Raw genomic sequence first — 17,237 nt, 5'->3', positions numbered from 1 at the left:
AGTCACTTATCGCTCACCAACCTGATTTGAAAGATTACTTTTCCCCAGTTCACTACTGTCTCAAATTCATCCCCAGATCTAAGTAGGGTGGAATAGCTGAGGACCAGAGCTATTTCAGTGGAAAATCTGACAACTTAATTCAAACCAAGTCCTACATCAGTTTAAACTGTAGGCTATGCATCAGAACAGAAGAGCAAGCATTCAAACACTGTTTCATTCACTCTGGCATGAATATTGTGACCACTAAATAACATTTATTAAATGAATTTATTAAGCATATGTCTAAGCTGTCAAGGCCTGAAAATCTACATCCAGATACTCATCAGTACTGCTATTCCACTAGAGTAGGAGGATTGTAATAACTCTATACAACAACTATATTTAGTTTTATGTATAATCACATAACAATCAGTACAACTGTCAGCACTGATGTACTTATATAAACATAATGATGTAACACAGGATGTACTTACATTAACATAAAACCATCCTGTATCAACCTATGTCATCTAGTCCCTGGAATACTATTATACCACCAAACCAATGTAACAATGTTAATTTTTAAAAAAGGAATTAAAATGTTTTAACTATAACAAAATAGTTAACATAAAATCAGATTTATGTTTAGACAAGTCCCTCCATCAGATTACAATCTGTTTGCACCTGGGAGATTTTCATTATGAAACCTTACTAGCTCAAGACCTTTACAGGTTTCTGATTATTTAATATTTTCCTGAAAGCTCAAATTTTGGAAGTGAATGAATCCATAAAGCTTCCACTTTCCACTTTTTCCCCCACTTTTTAAAAACGGTACTTGAAGCAGAGAAAATTGTAACTAAATGTTTTTGAAAGGCGGTATGCAATCTACTTAGAGATTTTCTTTCTTAATGTCTGACTACTGCTATTTTAACATTTGGGGTTGACAAAAGGCCGAGCCATTTTTTCTTTCAAAAGATAAACGCAGAACTCACCTAGGCACTTATTAGTGAATCCAGAACAACAACTGCTTTCAGTTATTGAAAGGAGAAAACTCTCCCAATCCATCTACTTAAAAACCCTACTTTTGCATAGGCCTTTCGGAATATCTTCCAGTTTTCTTCTGCCATGAATAAACATTAAATATTCGTGCCTTAATTAAAAATGTTTCCACTTGAGGTCTTGCATTCCATCTCGGTCTGCTCTTCCTTGTCAGCCTGTAGTTTCAGTATTTATGACTTTACAGTGCTTTACATAGTAGCCAATTGGGTATCAAGTCACTCCTTTCATAGGGGTGAATACTCTGTAAGCGGTTTTACAAAAGGAATCAAAATATTACAACACAGCCAATCAGACATGCTCTGCAGTTTACCAGGACTGGTTTAATGGTCTGTAATTTTAAATGGGTGCCACTTCTTAGCAAGTTGAAGAATAATTAGAGCCTCTAGTTCTTTGGGGCATTTAACTGCACTACTACAGAAAGATGAGAAAAATCAGAGACAACTTCCTGAACGAACAAAAAGAATATTCAAATAAGAAATATTCTTCTACAACTTTGGACTCAACATTTAATCTTGAAATAGAGCCATGCAGAAGGTACAGAAGAACTCAGTAATCCATTATCCCATTACTTCAGAGCAATTAAAACATGGTAAATAAGGGGAAAATAAGTTTTGAATTTGGATTTTCCCTTAAGAAAACTGGTGGTGAAACACACTGACTTTTGATAGACTTCTGATGGTATGAGTCAAAACAACTGGAAAAGCAACTTTCTTAGTGCCAGGACAAAGTAATAATTCAGGATTTCCAATACCAGCTTCCCTGCTAAACATCTCTAACACACAAAGCTCCACAAAAACAAAGGGGACCTCACCAAGCCTTTCCCTTGAAGAACCTGTGTACACCTGAAAGGGTTTGCTGCTTGCACTTATTACTTGCAGGCCTGTGGTCTGCTGTATTACCACATGAGAGATTTACAGTCACTTCAGGGGTTTGTAGATCACTCTTAGTAATAAGTGGCTTTAGCTCTGAAGACAGTAAATCAATGGTTTCAACAATCCTAAAACTGTGGTATTAAAAGGATTCCATTGTTCTACAGAGAACACCAAGCACTTTGCACACAGGTGCCTGAAAGTAATTGATGGCAGAGATCCTTTCTTAGGTATGCATGTCTGAACTGTATTCAATGCAGGGCCATTCTCAAAATGCCATTGTTTTCTTATGTAATTCACACAAGTTGCCATTGTACATTTGCTATTCGTCAGGAGATGTAATCTGAATCTTGTCGAATTATACTGTCCTGATATCTTCTTCCCTACTCTAAATAATTAAGACTTGAGACTTGCAAGACTTGGAGGGGGAGGGGGAGAAGAGAGATGTGTGTTTCAGGGAGGCAGGAAGGACAAGAAAAGGGTGAGTAAGGTACAAGAGTAAAATGGAAATAAAATGTGGAAATAGGCCTCCATTTACAGATCATAAATCTAATAAAGACATGGCTTACATAGTTGTTCCTAGGACTGGAAATGCTAATTTATTATTCTATGTTGGGAATGTTCTTTTCAGCTGCCTAAAATGTTGCATACAAAAGGTAATTCCTTAGAAGGCAGAGATTTTACATTCCTAGCTTACGGGTATTCTAAACAGCACTTTGCAAGAGGAAATACAGCATCTTACTAAAATGAAGACACCCTAGTTATATAACACAGTTGCCAGCACAAATTTATAGCATTTCTATGTAACTGTTTTTAAGATAGATAATAAAAGGCTATATCCAGCCTATATCCAGGAAGGAAATGCATATGCCTCCCTTCCAAGTATGCCAACCTGTTTCAGCTTCTACTGAGTTCACAATAAAATTAAAAGATACATTTTTTTTCTTTGTTATCTTGTTCAGGATGTGGGGGAAGGTAGCCAGGTCCTGACTTCCTAGTCACAATGCCTTTTTCATATTATCACTTGCTAATGAAAGCAGCTTTTAACAAGCACTACAGTCATGACAAAGCTGCTAGTTTAAGTTTTGCAGGGTCTGGTAGCATCCTCACCATTTCAGTCTCTGACTCCATTTTTCAGTTAAATATTTCCAATAAAATATCCTTCAACATTTCTTCCTAAAGACATTATTTACTGAAGAAGTGCCAACAGAAGAGCTATTCTCGCATTTTTTTCGAGAAAACAATTGAGATTAAAACAATCCCCTAAATCAGTTTCTCTAAGCAACTGACACTTTTCACTAGTGCTAAAATGCCAGCAGGAGAAATTTGGGAGTCAAATGGCCTTTTGTTTTGACAGCTTGCTTTGGAGGGAGGGGTACTGGTTTCTTCAAAGAAAATATTGCCCCAGGAGTCTAAATTGGATGGGTTGTTAGACCTGCATTTCACAGTTCCTTCCCTAGCCCATCCCTAACATGCTTAAAATTCTCCACAGCAATTGTTTGTGTTAATACTCTGAAGAGCTCCTTTCTCAGAGTAGTTTGAGACAATATGAAGGGACCCGGGCATGCAGAAACTAGAGCATTTGTAGGAACCCGTATCTCCATAAGCTTAAGAGATACAGTGTGCTTTACAGCTCATGTCCTCCTGGGGTCTCAAGAACTGATGGACTCAACAAGTCCATCTGACACAGTATCTTTTTGAGATAGCACTAGGCCAGCCTTCTCCTAAGTGTTTGTTCCTTGTTATTGAATCACTTCTTCCCCCTCCTCCAAAGCATTGTGGCATTCCTGAAGACGGATTTACCAGCTGCCCTGGATTCAAATTTCATTCCCACTTTTAAATTTCTAATCTAAAAGCCTTTAGATTTTTTTTTTTTTAAAGCTTTTGTGACATTCTTAGACTCAGCATAAACTATACCTACAAAAACAGTTGGCAAAAGGTTTGTCTCACAGGTAATGAAAAGGCTATGTACCCTTTCCTCATTCCTGTTCGTAGTCACTCTCCCACCGTTTCTTACAGTTGCTTATCTGCTCCACATTGAGCAAGTTCAGGAGGCTAAACAGAAAGACTGCTTTGTAGGGTGTTTTTATTTTATTTTGGGACAAGTAATTAACGATCCTTCTGAAAAATGTTACAGTACACAAAAGGATTTATACCACAAGTAGGAATTTTACAAGTTCCCCAACATAACCTCCAAAGAAAATATAAATACAATCTCTCTCTGTGTCCTAGGATTTTGAACAGGTATAGAAGTATGCAGTGGATGTCCCACAATAAAAGCATACCTCTTTTTTTTTGTAATAGACATAGCCTCAGAAATATCCTCAGAAAAAAAATGTATACAGTACTCAGAGTTTAAACTGTTTCTTCTCTTGCCCATTTTTAGCTCCTGAGCTGACTATTCCTTTCCTTCTGCTTGTTTGCAAAGTTGTTTTCTGATCTCCCCACTCTTCTGTAGTAGACTTTCTTGACAGTGTTTGTGTCTTCTACATGTTTCTTTATTAAAAGGTTATTTTCAAGATGTGATCTATTAAAGACATATAAAGAAGAAGAAGAGCACATGACGAAGTGAACTTAGAAAGCATGTGCAAGGCTGGTCAGCGTGCACGTGTATTTAATCTTAAAGCAGAACTATCGTGTGCAAGTATGTTGATTAAATATGTTACATCCTTTATCAACATACTTACAGTAGCAAAAGCCCTAGTCTATAACTATATATACCTACATATATATATTTGGCTTTGGATTTTTTTTTCATTGGTATTGCTTGTTTCATCTGGACAGCTGAGGTACCAGGAAGTGGACACCTGCAGTCCACCAGGAGGGTTCTCATCTGTACCTCATATAACTTCTTGTGGTGGTTTGACCCAGTACACTTCTTCATGTAGATAAGATGTTTTTCTGGCTTAGCTTTACACATGTAAGTAGTTTATTGGCCTTATCCCATAAGGATATTCATTTGTAGTGATAAGAGAGCCTATCAAAAGAGGAAATAAAGATCATTAGCCAAAGTGGAACACTGTGTACCTTAGAATGAAGAGTTGGAACATTTCAAATGAAGAGGGTCAAATCAAATCAATTACAGTATGTAAAACAGTACACTGAGATGTATCAGAAGTTTCATAGTAGACACAGACAAATGAATTTATTTCCTGTAGTGCATGGAAGCCAACTGTATGAAGGTTCTTCTTCCACTCTTTCATTTGTAGCAATACTTAGACTTGCCCAAGAGATATAAGTATTCTTCACACGAAAAAAAAAAAAAAAAATCAGCTTCCTTCCCACAAAGCCCAAAACACTAGGCACTTTTTCATGTATTTGGGATGCTTAGAAGATTTCACATACAATAGTTTATGTTGCAGAATACCTTGTTGGCACCAATTTACATTCTGAACGTACACAACATGAACATCAAGTCTCAGATAATCCACAAGATTCTCCTATTAAATACATGTTTCCTCAAGCCATATAATATCATGAAATGAAACTTTTTTGGGGGGAAAAAAACCACAAAAAAAACCCCAACCACAAAACCCTAAGGTTATTCTAATGCAAGAGAAAGCAAACTATTCTCATATACTTTTCATCCCCAGCTACCAACATTGCAATTCCCAGAACACCCTTTCCTGACCCTATTGCCTATCATCCACCAGTAAAACAGCTCTCCCAACCTCTGTAACCGTGGAGAAGTGAGCTTGCATGCGTAACAGTTCCTCCCCTGCTGAAAAACCCACAGCAAAACCAGCATTTTGACTCCACTACCTTTGCCCTCCTTTGGCAGTAAAGCAAGAGACACAAGGGCAGATGTTCTATATTTTCTTCCTCAGCTCTTTTCTGTCTGCTTTTTGAATGTATAGAACTTTCTTGAGTACAGCATTTTTGCCATTCAAAATCTTCTAATAGATTTCTGGTCTACTTTTCAGAACCCTTGACACACCAAGACAGATAGAAGTTCCCCTTCTCATTGACTTATATGAACACCTTCATGCTTTCTTCACTGTTGAACAGTGAGTGTACATTTCTGCTTTTCAGTATTTTATTTGTGACTGGTGGGGAAAGCAGGAGCATTCATAGGCTCCCAGTGGAATACAACAGTTGTCCATTGCTTCTTCAGAGACAATGTCTAGAATAGTATAGGATTGCAATTACAAATGTGAAAAAAAGAACAAAGTTTGAGAGCTTTGGGGAAGAAAAGTGATGGCATTGATGATAGATACTATCTACTAGTAAGTGACAGGCTCTGTGCAGCTGTGAAAGATGTGAAAAGAATTTAAAAACAGAACGAGCAACATTCAGCTGCTGAACTGCAAGGACAATTGGTGCTTTATCAAGAGTTTATATTCAGGACTTCATGGTAAAATGGCTCATCTTAATCCAAGCTAATCTTAATCCAGGCCATTGCAATTTAAATATAGGACAATCTACCTGTCCTGTTAGCTTCATTGCATTTCTGACACAGCACTGACATAGTCGTGCAGCACTAATATTACTCTGTACAACTGTGGCACATGTACAAAGCAGAAAAGCCTTAATAACAAATATGTATTTAGAAGATCATCTCAAAAAGAAGGTTCAAATAAGCAACCTGTGTATTGGTTTAGTTAGGACAATTTTATAGGGACTCAACACTGTCACTGGTTTTCCCTGTAACCGGTTTCCCCAGGTTTCTACTTGATATAACCTACCAGCAAAAGTCAATTAAAACAGAATGATATTTTTATGTAATCTAGGTAATGCAGCAACCATGTGAACACAAACTATTTGCAAGGTGTAGTCCAACAGTGATTCAGATATTTAGTTATGTATCTATGGTTAAGCAAGTGAAACCCAAGATGCAGGTATCACTGAAAAATGCTTTATGATATCACCTCTACATAACTTACTCCTCAATTGCAAAATGTTTTATTTGGATTTGGAGACAGCTTTTTCCACCCAAGTCCTCCTGTGTTTAGTTTATGTGCTAGACAGAATATACCTAAGCACACATTTTTACATCTTCCACTCTCTGTGACATGCAAAATCCATGGAACAGGATTCTGGTATCCCAAATTACTATTAACAGTACGAGTACAGAAAAGTACTAGCAGGATTTTGAGCTGCTCATACCTTCTGAGTTGAGACTGATTTTAGAGACAATTAATTGAAAATTGAAAATGACATTTTCAGTGTCAGCCAAACTGGAGGTCTGTTTTTAGACCTAAAGTTAAAAGGACTGAAAAGCATCAAGCAAATAAAATATATTCCAGTTAAACAGTGACTCTTCTAGTTCAGTAGTGTTATTAATTTAAGATTGCTTTTCGAAAAGTCACGAAGTTCAGAACACAAGAGTTAGAGCATTCATATAAATTCACTTAAATTACACTGAAGTTAGACTGAGTCCTTGCTTTTCACTGATTCCAGTTCCTTGAAGAAAATTCTGTGTGCTCTAAAGCTTGTATTTTTTTCAGCAGCATCAGATGATCTGATAACACATGCTACCTTCCTCTATAAACTGCGCTCTTTCTCCAATTCAGCAATGCGCTGCAAAGCAGAGAATGCTAAATTCATATGTGTCGTTTACAGTGTCTATTTTTGATGGTGCCAGCTTCTATAGCTACCCATCACAATCAGGAGAATAGCGTATCGTAAACTGGAATAGGTGTTGTATAAGCAATAAGGCCCGATTTCTGTTTCACTTGTGTAAAGTTTCTCCCGGGAGCAAGAGTAATGCAAGGTTTCAAGGGATTGCAAGGATTTGCGAGAAGTCAGATGCAGAAGCCGCAGTCCTAGGCGCTGAAAATGAACTAGGTAACCCCCCGGGGCAGGTGAAAATCACACTGCTAAGCACCGTGTAGGGTAGTATTATGAAATCAGGACAGAGTACAGTAAACCCCCTGAAAACGGGTCAGTGGACTTATGATAAGCTTTCTTCATTTACGTTGGGTGGGAGAAGGGGAAGGGGGAAGGGAAAGGGGAGAGAACAGGTATTAATATATAACTCCAGACTCACCGATTTTGGCCAAGCTGGCCACAAGTATCCAGAGTGTAATGATATAAGGGTCCTTGACGTGATCCCACTTGAAAGAGACGATGGCAAAGCTCTGAGGCTGGCTGCTATTTATAGAGCTTCCCGAGCTCCTCTGTCCCAGCGCCGCAGGGAGAGCCATCAGCCCCAGGAGGGACCCCGCTCCGGGCACCTGCCTCATCTCCGCGCCACACCGCGAAATCCTGCTTCCCCTTCCCGCAGAGATCCCGCCTCTCCGGAGGTCCCTGGGGGCGAGGTCCTTGTCCCTTCGCGGAGCCGCGGCCGGGGACTGCGGGCGGCGGTCCGGTCCGGTCCCGTCCCGTCCCGTCCCGTCGCGTCCCGTCCCGTCGCGTCCCGCCACCCGCGGCACCGCCGGGCCCAGGTGTCGCTTGGCACGGGGTGGCGGCGGAGGGGTCAGGGGCTCGGTGCGCTGGCAGATGCTTCGCGCTGGGGTCCCGCTGCCCGCCCGCACCTGCCTTTATCAGGCTGGTCCCGGCCGGCGGCCGGAGGCGGAGCTTCCCCGCCGCTCCCGCTCCCGCGGTGCGGAGGCAGCGATGCCCGCACCGAGCACCCGCCGGGAGCGGCGGGGCAGCTCCGCGCCGCCGGGGGGGGCGGGGGGGCGCGCTGGCGGGGCGGCAGGCTCCGGGTCCCGCCCGCCGTCCCGCCTCGGCTCGGGCCGCATGGGGCTCGGCAAGAAGCGCCCGGGGGCTCTGGCGCCGGCGGCCGAGGCGGGGCGCGGCGGCGGACACGTCCGGGATCCTGCCCGGGTCGGAGCCGGGTAAGCCACAGGTCCCGGTTCGGGTGCTTTGGACGCGCAGCCCAGCGGGTCGCCCCCCTCCCGCAGACCCACCCGCCATCTCCGCCGGCTGCCGCGGAGGAAACGCACCCTCTTCTGTCAGCTTCAGAGCGCCTTAGGAGCTCGCTCAGGGCAGATTTCTCAAACCAGCTCTTTCTTCTGTCCGCCAGAGAGCACCTCTTCCCACGGTGCTCGGGGAAACGACACCGGCAGGCAAGGTTTGGCTTTGCCCTTAGATCTGCTTGCAGCTCTTACGATGTGCTATATTCAAAACGGTACCTGGCTTCTTTTCCTTTTTTTTTTTTTTTTTTTTTTTTTTTTATGGTTACAACGTGAAACCTTGTAGAAGGTTCTCACTATCCCCCAAAAGCCTTCTTTCTTGCTGATAAGATTTGCCCGCTATCCCGGCGGGTCCCCGTTGTGCTCTTGGGGCAGGCAGACCCACCACAGCCATCCCCCTGCAGCAGTAAGGCCGAGAAGCGGCGTGTTCCCGGCGAGGGGCCGGCTGCGCCCTGCCACCCTGCCACCCTGCCGCCCTGCCACCCTGCCACCCTGCCACCCTGCCACCCTGCCGCCCTGCCATCCTGCCACCCTGCCACCGCAGCGGCAGCTGCTCCTCTCCTCTGCTGGGTGCTCTGCAGCTGGCCACATCTGCAGCCCACCGCCTCTGTGGCTTTCTGTGGAAAAATGCTGCCTTTTTGTTTTACTTACATGGCAGGTGGTTTTATCAAGAGTCCAGAAATTAATGTGATAGAGCTCTCCTTTAAAATGTTGGGAAGATCAAGAAATGTTTTTGGTTATTTCAGGCACTTGGGAGTGGCCGGCACAGACACTAGAAATCGAATAACTGGTTAATTAAAACAATAAATTTGCTTGGAACATCATTGTTATAAAGGGAGTCTATCATTATCACATATGAATATTACTTAGGTAAGGAACGCAAGGAGCAAAGTTCTCTTGAGTTAATGCACCAAAGATTCAGTTATTATTACCTCAAAGCAAGTACAGGCCTTGTGTTGGACCCTCTCTTCAAACAATGAAACAGCTTGGGGTTTTTTTGTTTCCCCTACTTCTTATGTAGGAACTTTTTTAACTAGGAGCCGATCTGAAGATGGAATTGGCAACTCTTTTTAGGAAGCATGACAGCGAGATATTTTCTTTACATTTAGGAAATTTGTAGACAAAGACCTGAAGAATTTCAGTGTGTAACAACTGAAATCCTATCTACATTATTTTTTTTCTTCTTCAGAGTATGACTTGGGCACCCAAATGTCCTTTAGAATTTGCTCCTAAATTTTTTTAAGGTCCTACAAATGGCTCTGGCCAATGAGTCACATTTTTGTGCATTGCCATTATAGAGAGAGAATTGGACCAGTTGGAAGTAAGTAGCTGCTGATCACCTGTGTAACCTGTTGCTGAGCCCTGGGGATAGCAGTAGTTCCTAGTTGTTAATGTCAGTTCCTTTTTTTTATATTAGGAGAACAATGAACTTTATCAGAGACAAGCTGTCAGCACTGTTTTTGTTATCACAACTCATCCCAAGTACCATCACATCACAATTAAACATTTCAGTTGGCAGCTGATAAAAAGGCACCACAACTGCCACAGTGTCCCATCTTATATGATTCTTCCCAGATCTAGTTCCACAAAATAACTGGGTTAGAAATAAACCTTACTATTGAAAGTGTTGAAACTAACCATGTTGTTAAGACAAATGTGTCATAGATCAAGAATACCTGCAGCTGTGCTAGAAAAATGAGAAAGCCTTCTCCAGTGGATCTTTTCTACAGATAAGCAAAGGCTTACACTTCACTTGGAGGAGCTGCAGCCAAGATCATGCCTCTGATTGCCCTTAGGTAATGTTCTACTCATGACAATAGTGACGACAGCAACCACGTTACATGACAATTCTGAGTTTGCTGGTGGAGATAAACAAAAAATTTTAGCACAGGCAAACTAATGTTAATATGCTCCTCAGTTGAAAGGACAATGCCCAGCAACCTACCTTGAAGGGACGTTGTGAAAATTCTAGAATTTGTAAAGATTTTTTAAGGCCTTAGTCCAAACTGCTACAGAAGTACATAATTTTGCTTGTCACAAAATCTCAACACAGCGTTTACAACACTGGTAAAATGCCAGCTGTGTTTTTGTTTAACAAAGTTAATGGTTCAATGTGTACCTGTGACATTTGTCCTATCATACGACTGCTCATGGATTTTTTTTTTAAGTAGGCTGGATAGCAAATTACTGTACATATCAGGGAATTCTTGTGCAATTCATTAATATATTAGTATGATACAGAGAGGACAGAGGAAGGAACTGGCAGTCACGAATCTCCTGTTTAGCATGAATACATGCTAAACCAACAGTTCACTGAATATACATGAACTCATGTACAGAATATATAGTTGTACAAGAATAGATTTGCATTTATGTATTTATTAATATATTCCATTTGCTTGAAGGATCTTTATGGAAGCCCTTATGTAGTTTCCTATGACCTCATTCTGTATCAGTAACAAAAAGCATTAGCTTGAGTACTATGTTTGCAATAAAGATATCATATCACACAACAGCTGATATTTCCTAACTTTCCAAAAAGATCACACAAGGAAGATTTCTACTTACGGTAAATTAATGGCTTTGTGTCCCGAGTGATATTTTTTTTTTTTTTTTGGCAACTAAAAGAACTCTAACATTATTGCTTCTCTAAATAATTTGTAAATAAATGTGTAAATTGTGTAAATAATTGTTGTGTAAATAATTGCTTAGAGAAAAGAATTAGTAGTATCTCATACACCCTTCACATGATCTGTGCCCTGTAAAGATTACTTCTTGGGGATTTTTTTAAAGCTGAGGTAAAACACAATTTCAGTTTAAAACCCCCCTAACAGATAAACAGAAATCTTTAAAATTATATTAGTTTGCTTTAGAAAGTACACACAGTATTTCAGTTGTACTACCTTAGATGTACAAGTTACAAGTAACTTTTAATATTAGCATTTACAACAAATGTGTTTAAGCTGAGGTGAAATTAAGAAGTGCATTTCTGTGGAACCCAGAATTTTCATAAAGGAAAAAAAATAAATCTAAGTAGCGAAGAATTAGCAAATGTACTGTGAAAAATCTCCTGATGCAACATAAACCATCATAAATCACTTATCATTCCTGTCCTTCCTCAAGGAAATGCACTTTTTTTATATTAATATTTATTAAATGTATAAGCAGGTTAAGGTAAGATTCTGAAAGAAATATAGTTCTAGTGTATGTTTTTACTCCATAATTCCAACCATATACATAGTTAAATAGAACATTGTTGTGAATGGCATTGTACCAATATAACTGTATGATTTGTTCAAAATTAATGTGGTTTATATGCAGATGAATACTGAACCATATGAATGTATAGTGAATTTACTTAATTCAGCAGCTGACATTTTGCCAACTTCTCTCCAAGTGAAATGAGTGTAGCTGTGCAAATTTATGCTGCAAGGAGTTGGACAAATATTGCTGGACTGAGTAATGTTTCAGAGCATTATGTTACAGCGTGATGAATGTGAACCTCTGAAATCACTTTGAAAAGTAATGTGTTAATTCAGCCCACACACATCACTACCAGTTTAAGAGAACAAAATGAAGACTAAGGTGAGAATGAATGAATCAGAGGTAGGTGAAAATGGATTTGGCTGGGAAGAGGAAATTAACTGGATTTTTCATTACTCATTTCAAGACATGACTGAATTTAAGGATGGTAAGTAGAGTGGATTTTTACCAGATCCCTCATTTTTAGCCTCACATCTATTTGAAAATGGCAGACATATCAGGCAGATTGTGAGATTTTTCTGTTTTGTTGTTGCTGTTATTGTTTTTAATGAAGCCCCACATTTATATTAGATTAGCCGCTAATCTAGTAGGAGTGGGAGGGTACAAGTGACAAACATTAACCCCACCTATGACCTCAGTTAAGGATGGCCCCCTCCATAAGGGATTATATCTGTGTGAGTTGACAGTGTAACTAGCAGTGAAAAGAGAATGGGATAGGGAAAGGAGCTGTTACATAGCACCAGATACCAAATACATTCTGTCATATTATGGTCAGAAAAAAAATGTACTTTTATAAAATGCCATTTATATTAAAAGTCCTTCTCTTTAAGTTTTCATCTGAATGAAAATTCTTCTACGGTGTATTAGGACTCATCTGGGCTTGCTACCAGTCAAAGATGACTGCAGAGATTTTGATCTGTGACAGCCTGCATCTTCCACACTTTCCCTCTTGTACTGTTCACAATCCCATGTTTTTCAACATCCCACTCCTATTTCTCTGTATTCCTGGTTTCCGCCCTCCTTCCTTTTCATGCATGTTTTCTGTCAGTATTCACTGAAATTCCCAAATACTGAGACCTAAGGAACACTTAAAATGCTATTTGTGTATGATGTTTCATCCCAGGACTCAAGATCCCACATGACTCTCTCTATCCCTTCAAATTCGTCCCTGTCATTTTTCACCACACATTTTTTGACATTTTTCACTCACACCAGCTTGACCAACACAAATACGTATACTATACTCAAGACACAAGTCACTACTAGTTTTCCTGGTCATAAGGGAGATTTTATTTGCTGATCTTTAAAAATCAGTTGTCATTTTGCTCTCTATTAAAAGGCTGGGGGGAAGATTGTCAGAAACCATAACTACAGATTTCAGAGATCAAGTGGGTAAAAAAAAAAAAAAAAAAGAAAAAAAAGTGCAACTCTCTGAACTGTTTCTGTGTACAGGTATTCAGCTTTCTGTAGCTTAACCTGAAAGGCAAAACAAACAGCTGAATTGGTTAGGGGAAAAATAAATGACCCTTAAATAACAAAGGCAGCTAAATAGAATAGTTACAATTTCGAGCATGATAATATTACAGTTATTTCTTGGTTTTGTATCTAGGCTCAGATGCTTCTCGATCTTAATTTTTCGCTGACCTACGGAGAGGGAATCTTTCCTTTTTCTGATTCTCCACATACCATGCCTCTCTGAAATCTGTCGTTCATGCCTCCTCTGCCTAACTTAACATGTGCATGTTCACATTAAAAAGTCCAGCTGGTTTCACCTAGAGCAGCTACAGAATTCAATATGTCATCCCCAGAGCTCCTCTTTTGACAGACACATGGGACTTGTTCAAAAGCATCTGTGATATCTGCAGGTGGAGACCCCCACCCCCCCAAACTGGAGTGTCTCCTGTTCTCCCTGCCCTTCATAAATTACCTGCAGAGCTGGCAGCAGCCACTGTCCTGCAGTGACTCACACTTGTTTCTATTGGTAGGCCATGGGGTGGACGTGGATGATTTAACCAGCAACACGAGTAAATTTACGTACTTGTTGCAATCCGAAGTTTATTCCAGCAGAGGGAGTGACCCTGCAGCCTGCACCCAGTAACCTGTGGGGACGCCCCTTCCCGGAGCTTCTTGGATCTGATGCTTCTTTAAAGCTGCCCCTACCTTCAGGACACCTCCTCATGTCAAAACGCCCAGTCTAAGCCTCTCCTCTGGCATTACACATAAAGGAGCTTTCCTCGGAAATATTTTTAGAAGGCAGTTGAGATTTTGTGAAAGCAAAATTTTGCTTTTTTTCCCCCTTTTTTTTTTTTCCTTTATCTAAATTATGATAAAGAAAACAGTGAACCTTGGCTGATGTGCAACAATAATCATGTAATAATTAGCAGTTACTTTGAACTTAAATCCGGTAAACCAGAGTAAAAAAATTAAATTAATTACAATACAAACAAAATCTGTCAACACAATTTATGGCTTAAGGTATTGATTATGGCAATTTGATCAACAAGACATAAATAGTAGTCCTTCCTTATTGTTGATGCATAGTTTAAACCCTGCAGATATTTAACAATGATGCATCAGAGGTGATGGGAAGTTTTGTTGGATAATTCCAGTTTATTAAAATCAAAACATTTAACCAGAACATATATATTTTTATGAATCTTTCTTTAGGAAGTTTTCACATGATCAGAATGGTATCCCTGGTCAAAGCCACAGAGGAAGAAAAAACTTCAGAGCCGATGATAATATCAATAATCTGCTTAATTCAGTGCAAAGACATAATCTTGAATCTCATACATTTCAGGTGAATGCTCTGATACTGATCATGATTCAGAAGAAATTAAGATGGTCCTGATTTAATTTTGTTCTGCACTGAAGCAAAACCAGTTGTTGAATATTCTCAACAATTTTTGAGAAAAAAAAAATAGAAAACTGGTTTTCAACCTGTTTGGACTTTTAAAAACACTTATTATACAATCTTTGCACTAACTGTGCTAGAAGTTACAATCAATTTGAAGGAGTTTGCATGTGGTATTTCAAATGTCAATTTAAAAGGGATGCTGTTTATATGTTGTAGTCAATTGGATAGTAGTGGAGTGGGAAGAGATCGTTTGTTGCTGATCTAAAAAGTGACAGATTCTTTGAAGTAGAAGGGCTCTCTACTTTGAATTGAGGGAATCTGAACTGAATTGCTCCTTATCTCACAGAAGTTCCAAAGGCCATGAGGTGCAGCATATACATGGCATGCACTTCCACATTACTAAAATAGCAGCCATAAACTGATTGACTGGGATCATTAAATGAATGTAAACAGGAAGAGGGGTATTTTCTAAACATGCAAAATAATTTGACACTATCATATTTAATAATCAACTACATCAATCTGCTTTGCCAAATTTCTGGCATCTGGAAGATCAGAGTTATTATTACTGAATTTTCAAGAATTCTTTTTAGAATCAAATAATGTATTGAAAAAAAGTAACTTTATCATGATAACTTTAAAGTGAAAACAAGAAAGAAACTGATTAGAACAGGGGTTCTCTACCTTTCCTTCACCATGGACCCCCTTTAAATACCTTTTGTGCGTGCGGACCACCAAGACTTAATTCAAGATTTAAATCACTAGACTGCATCAAATATTTATTTCAATTTTCTCATGAAGAGTCTTCAAATTTGGAGAGAAAGGGAAATAAGTTAATCTGTTAATGCACACACTCCTATTATAATATCTTTATTGCAATGATTCCATATGAATTTAAAATAATAACATCAACACTCTTCTTGCTCAAGTGGCCCATTTTATGGTATTTTAATGTGCTAATTCTGAATTTCATGTCAATTTTTACATTAAAGTTTGATGAAAAGATTTTACAATGCTTCTCACCTCCCCCCTTGTTTGTCTGTGTTGAGTCACCATATTTTTTTGTTTACAGGTCCAGGGCCATCACTTGGAGGAACAGACTTCAGCCCCGTTGTGGCCCTAAAGAGGGCCGTTGGGTTAAGAAAATATGTTTAAGAGAAAAACTGCCTAGTTAAAGTGGGTCCCACCAACCATACTAGCACCAAATATACTAGCGTGTCAGGGCAGGTGTGGGGGGGGGTGTGGGGGATGCTTGAGTATGAGAGGAGAATTGAGGAGAGGGGGCTGTGGGAAAAGGAGGTGCAGTGCTTGCCCTGGGCCAGACCAAATGTTTCTGGGCTGGACATTCCCCACCCCTGCTTTAAGCCTTCACAGACCCCCTGTGATGACATTGCAGCCCCCCAGGGGTCCATGGGCCACAGGTTGAGAACCACTTATTAGAACATTATTCTCATGAAGCTGTACAAATAAAATTATGCAGTGGATCAAGGTTTTATCAGATTTACGTATTTTAAACTGCTGTTTCCTATGAAATCACACTTTTGAAAATACAAAAAAATAAGCTGCATAGCTTCAGAGAAGTTATTAATTTTACCTGCTTCATGAAAATAAGAATCCACACAGTAAACAAGTCATTCAGAAAACCTTTTTAAATTTTATCTGCTGTAGCCACCTTGGAGGCACTATTCAATATAATGACAGGGAGACACACCACATCTTTGGGAGCTGCTGGAGAATTTGTGTCTGGGACTAAAGATTCAATCCTATCACTTGACCCCTGGCTTCACATTCTTACTCTTTTCCTTCTATTTCCTTCCTGGACCTTTTGATAAAGCATTTCTGGTTTCAGTCCACTGCAGTCCTGAAATGAGGTGATACTAAAATCAGAGGTATTTATTCTGAAAGGTCATGCCCAGCCTAATCTCAGTTTATGACATCATCAAGCTTTATGTACTGTACCCTAGTCTTAAAAAATGAAGAAGAATGCATGGAAATGCAGATAATACTGAAGAGAGATACAGGACTATGAGACTATGAAGGCTGAGCCTAAATCCAGTCTCCTGGGATTACAGGCATCACATTGTGTACTTCCTGCATAAATTTACCACATGTTGTCTTAAAAATATTATCTCGGATACTTTCTGCTGGTTATGAATATTAATATAATTTATAGCCTAAATTTCATCAGAAAGTTCACAACTTATTCTTCTGTGAACATTGTTCTTTACCATCTTTTTTCTTCTGATCTTTTTTATTCTATAAAAGTTATCATACTCTCTTTTAGCATTTCTTTCAACCTAAACTAGGCTGATCTAAGATGGTCTGCATTTATATGACAGGGTCTCCTTT

At 39.7% G+C, this 17,237-nt stretch overlaps 1 protein-coding gene across 3 annotated transcripts in view; it reads right to left on the bottom strand.

The window, feature by feature from the left end:
• SLC9A3 (solute carrier family 9 member A3) overlaps positions 1-8,392 on the bottom strand; it is a 60,874-nt gene extending 52,482 nt beyond the window's left edge. For all 3 annotated transcript variants that reach the window (XM_074830182.1, XM_074830202.1, XM_074830192.1), the window contains exon 1: positions 7,897-8,392. In XM_074830182.1, the coding sequence (XP_074686283.1) occupies positions 7,897-8,092 (196 nt within the window). In that variant the 5' untranslated portion in view covers positions 8,093-8,392. The remainder of the gene's footprint in view (positions 1-7,896) is intronic.
• Positions 8,393-17,237: the final 8,845 nt, after the last annotated feature.

This window comes from Strix aluco, chromosome 1, assembly GCF_031877795.1.
Source record: "Strix aluco isolate bStrAlu1 chromosome 1, bStrAlu1.hap1, whole genome shotgun sequence".
Lineage (NCBI taxonomy): Eukaryota > Metazoa > Chordata > Aves > Strigiformes > Strigidae > Strix > Strix aluco.
The sequence above is the reverse complement of the archived record's forward strand: the minus strand, read 5'-3'. Positions and strand labels throughout refer to the sequence as shown.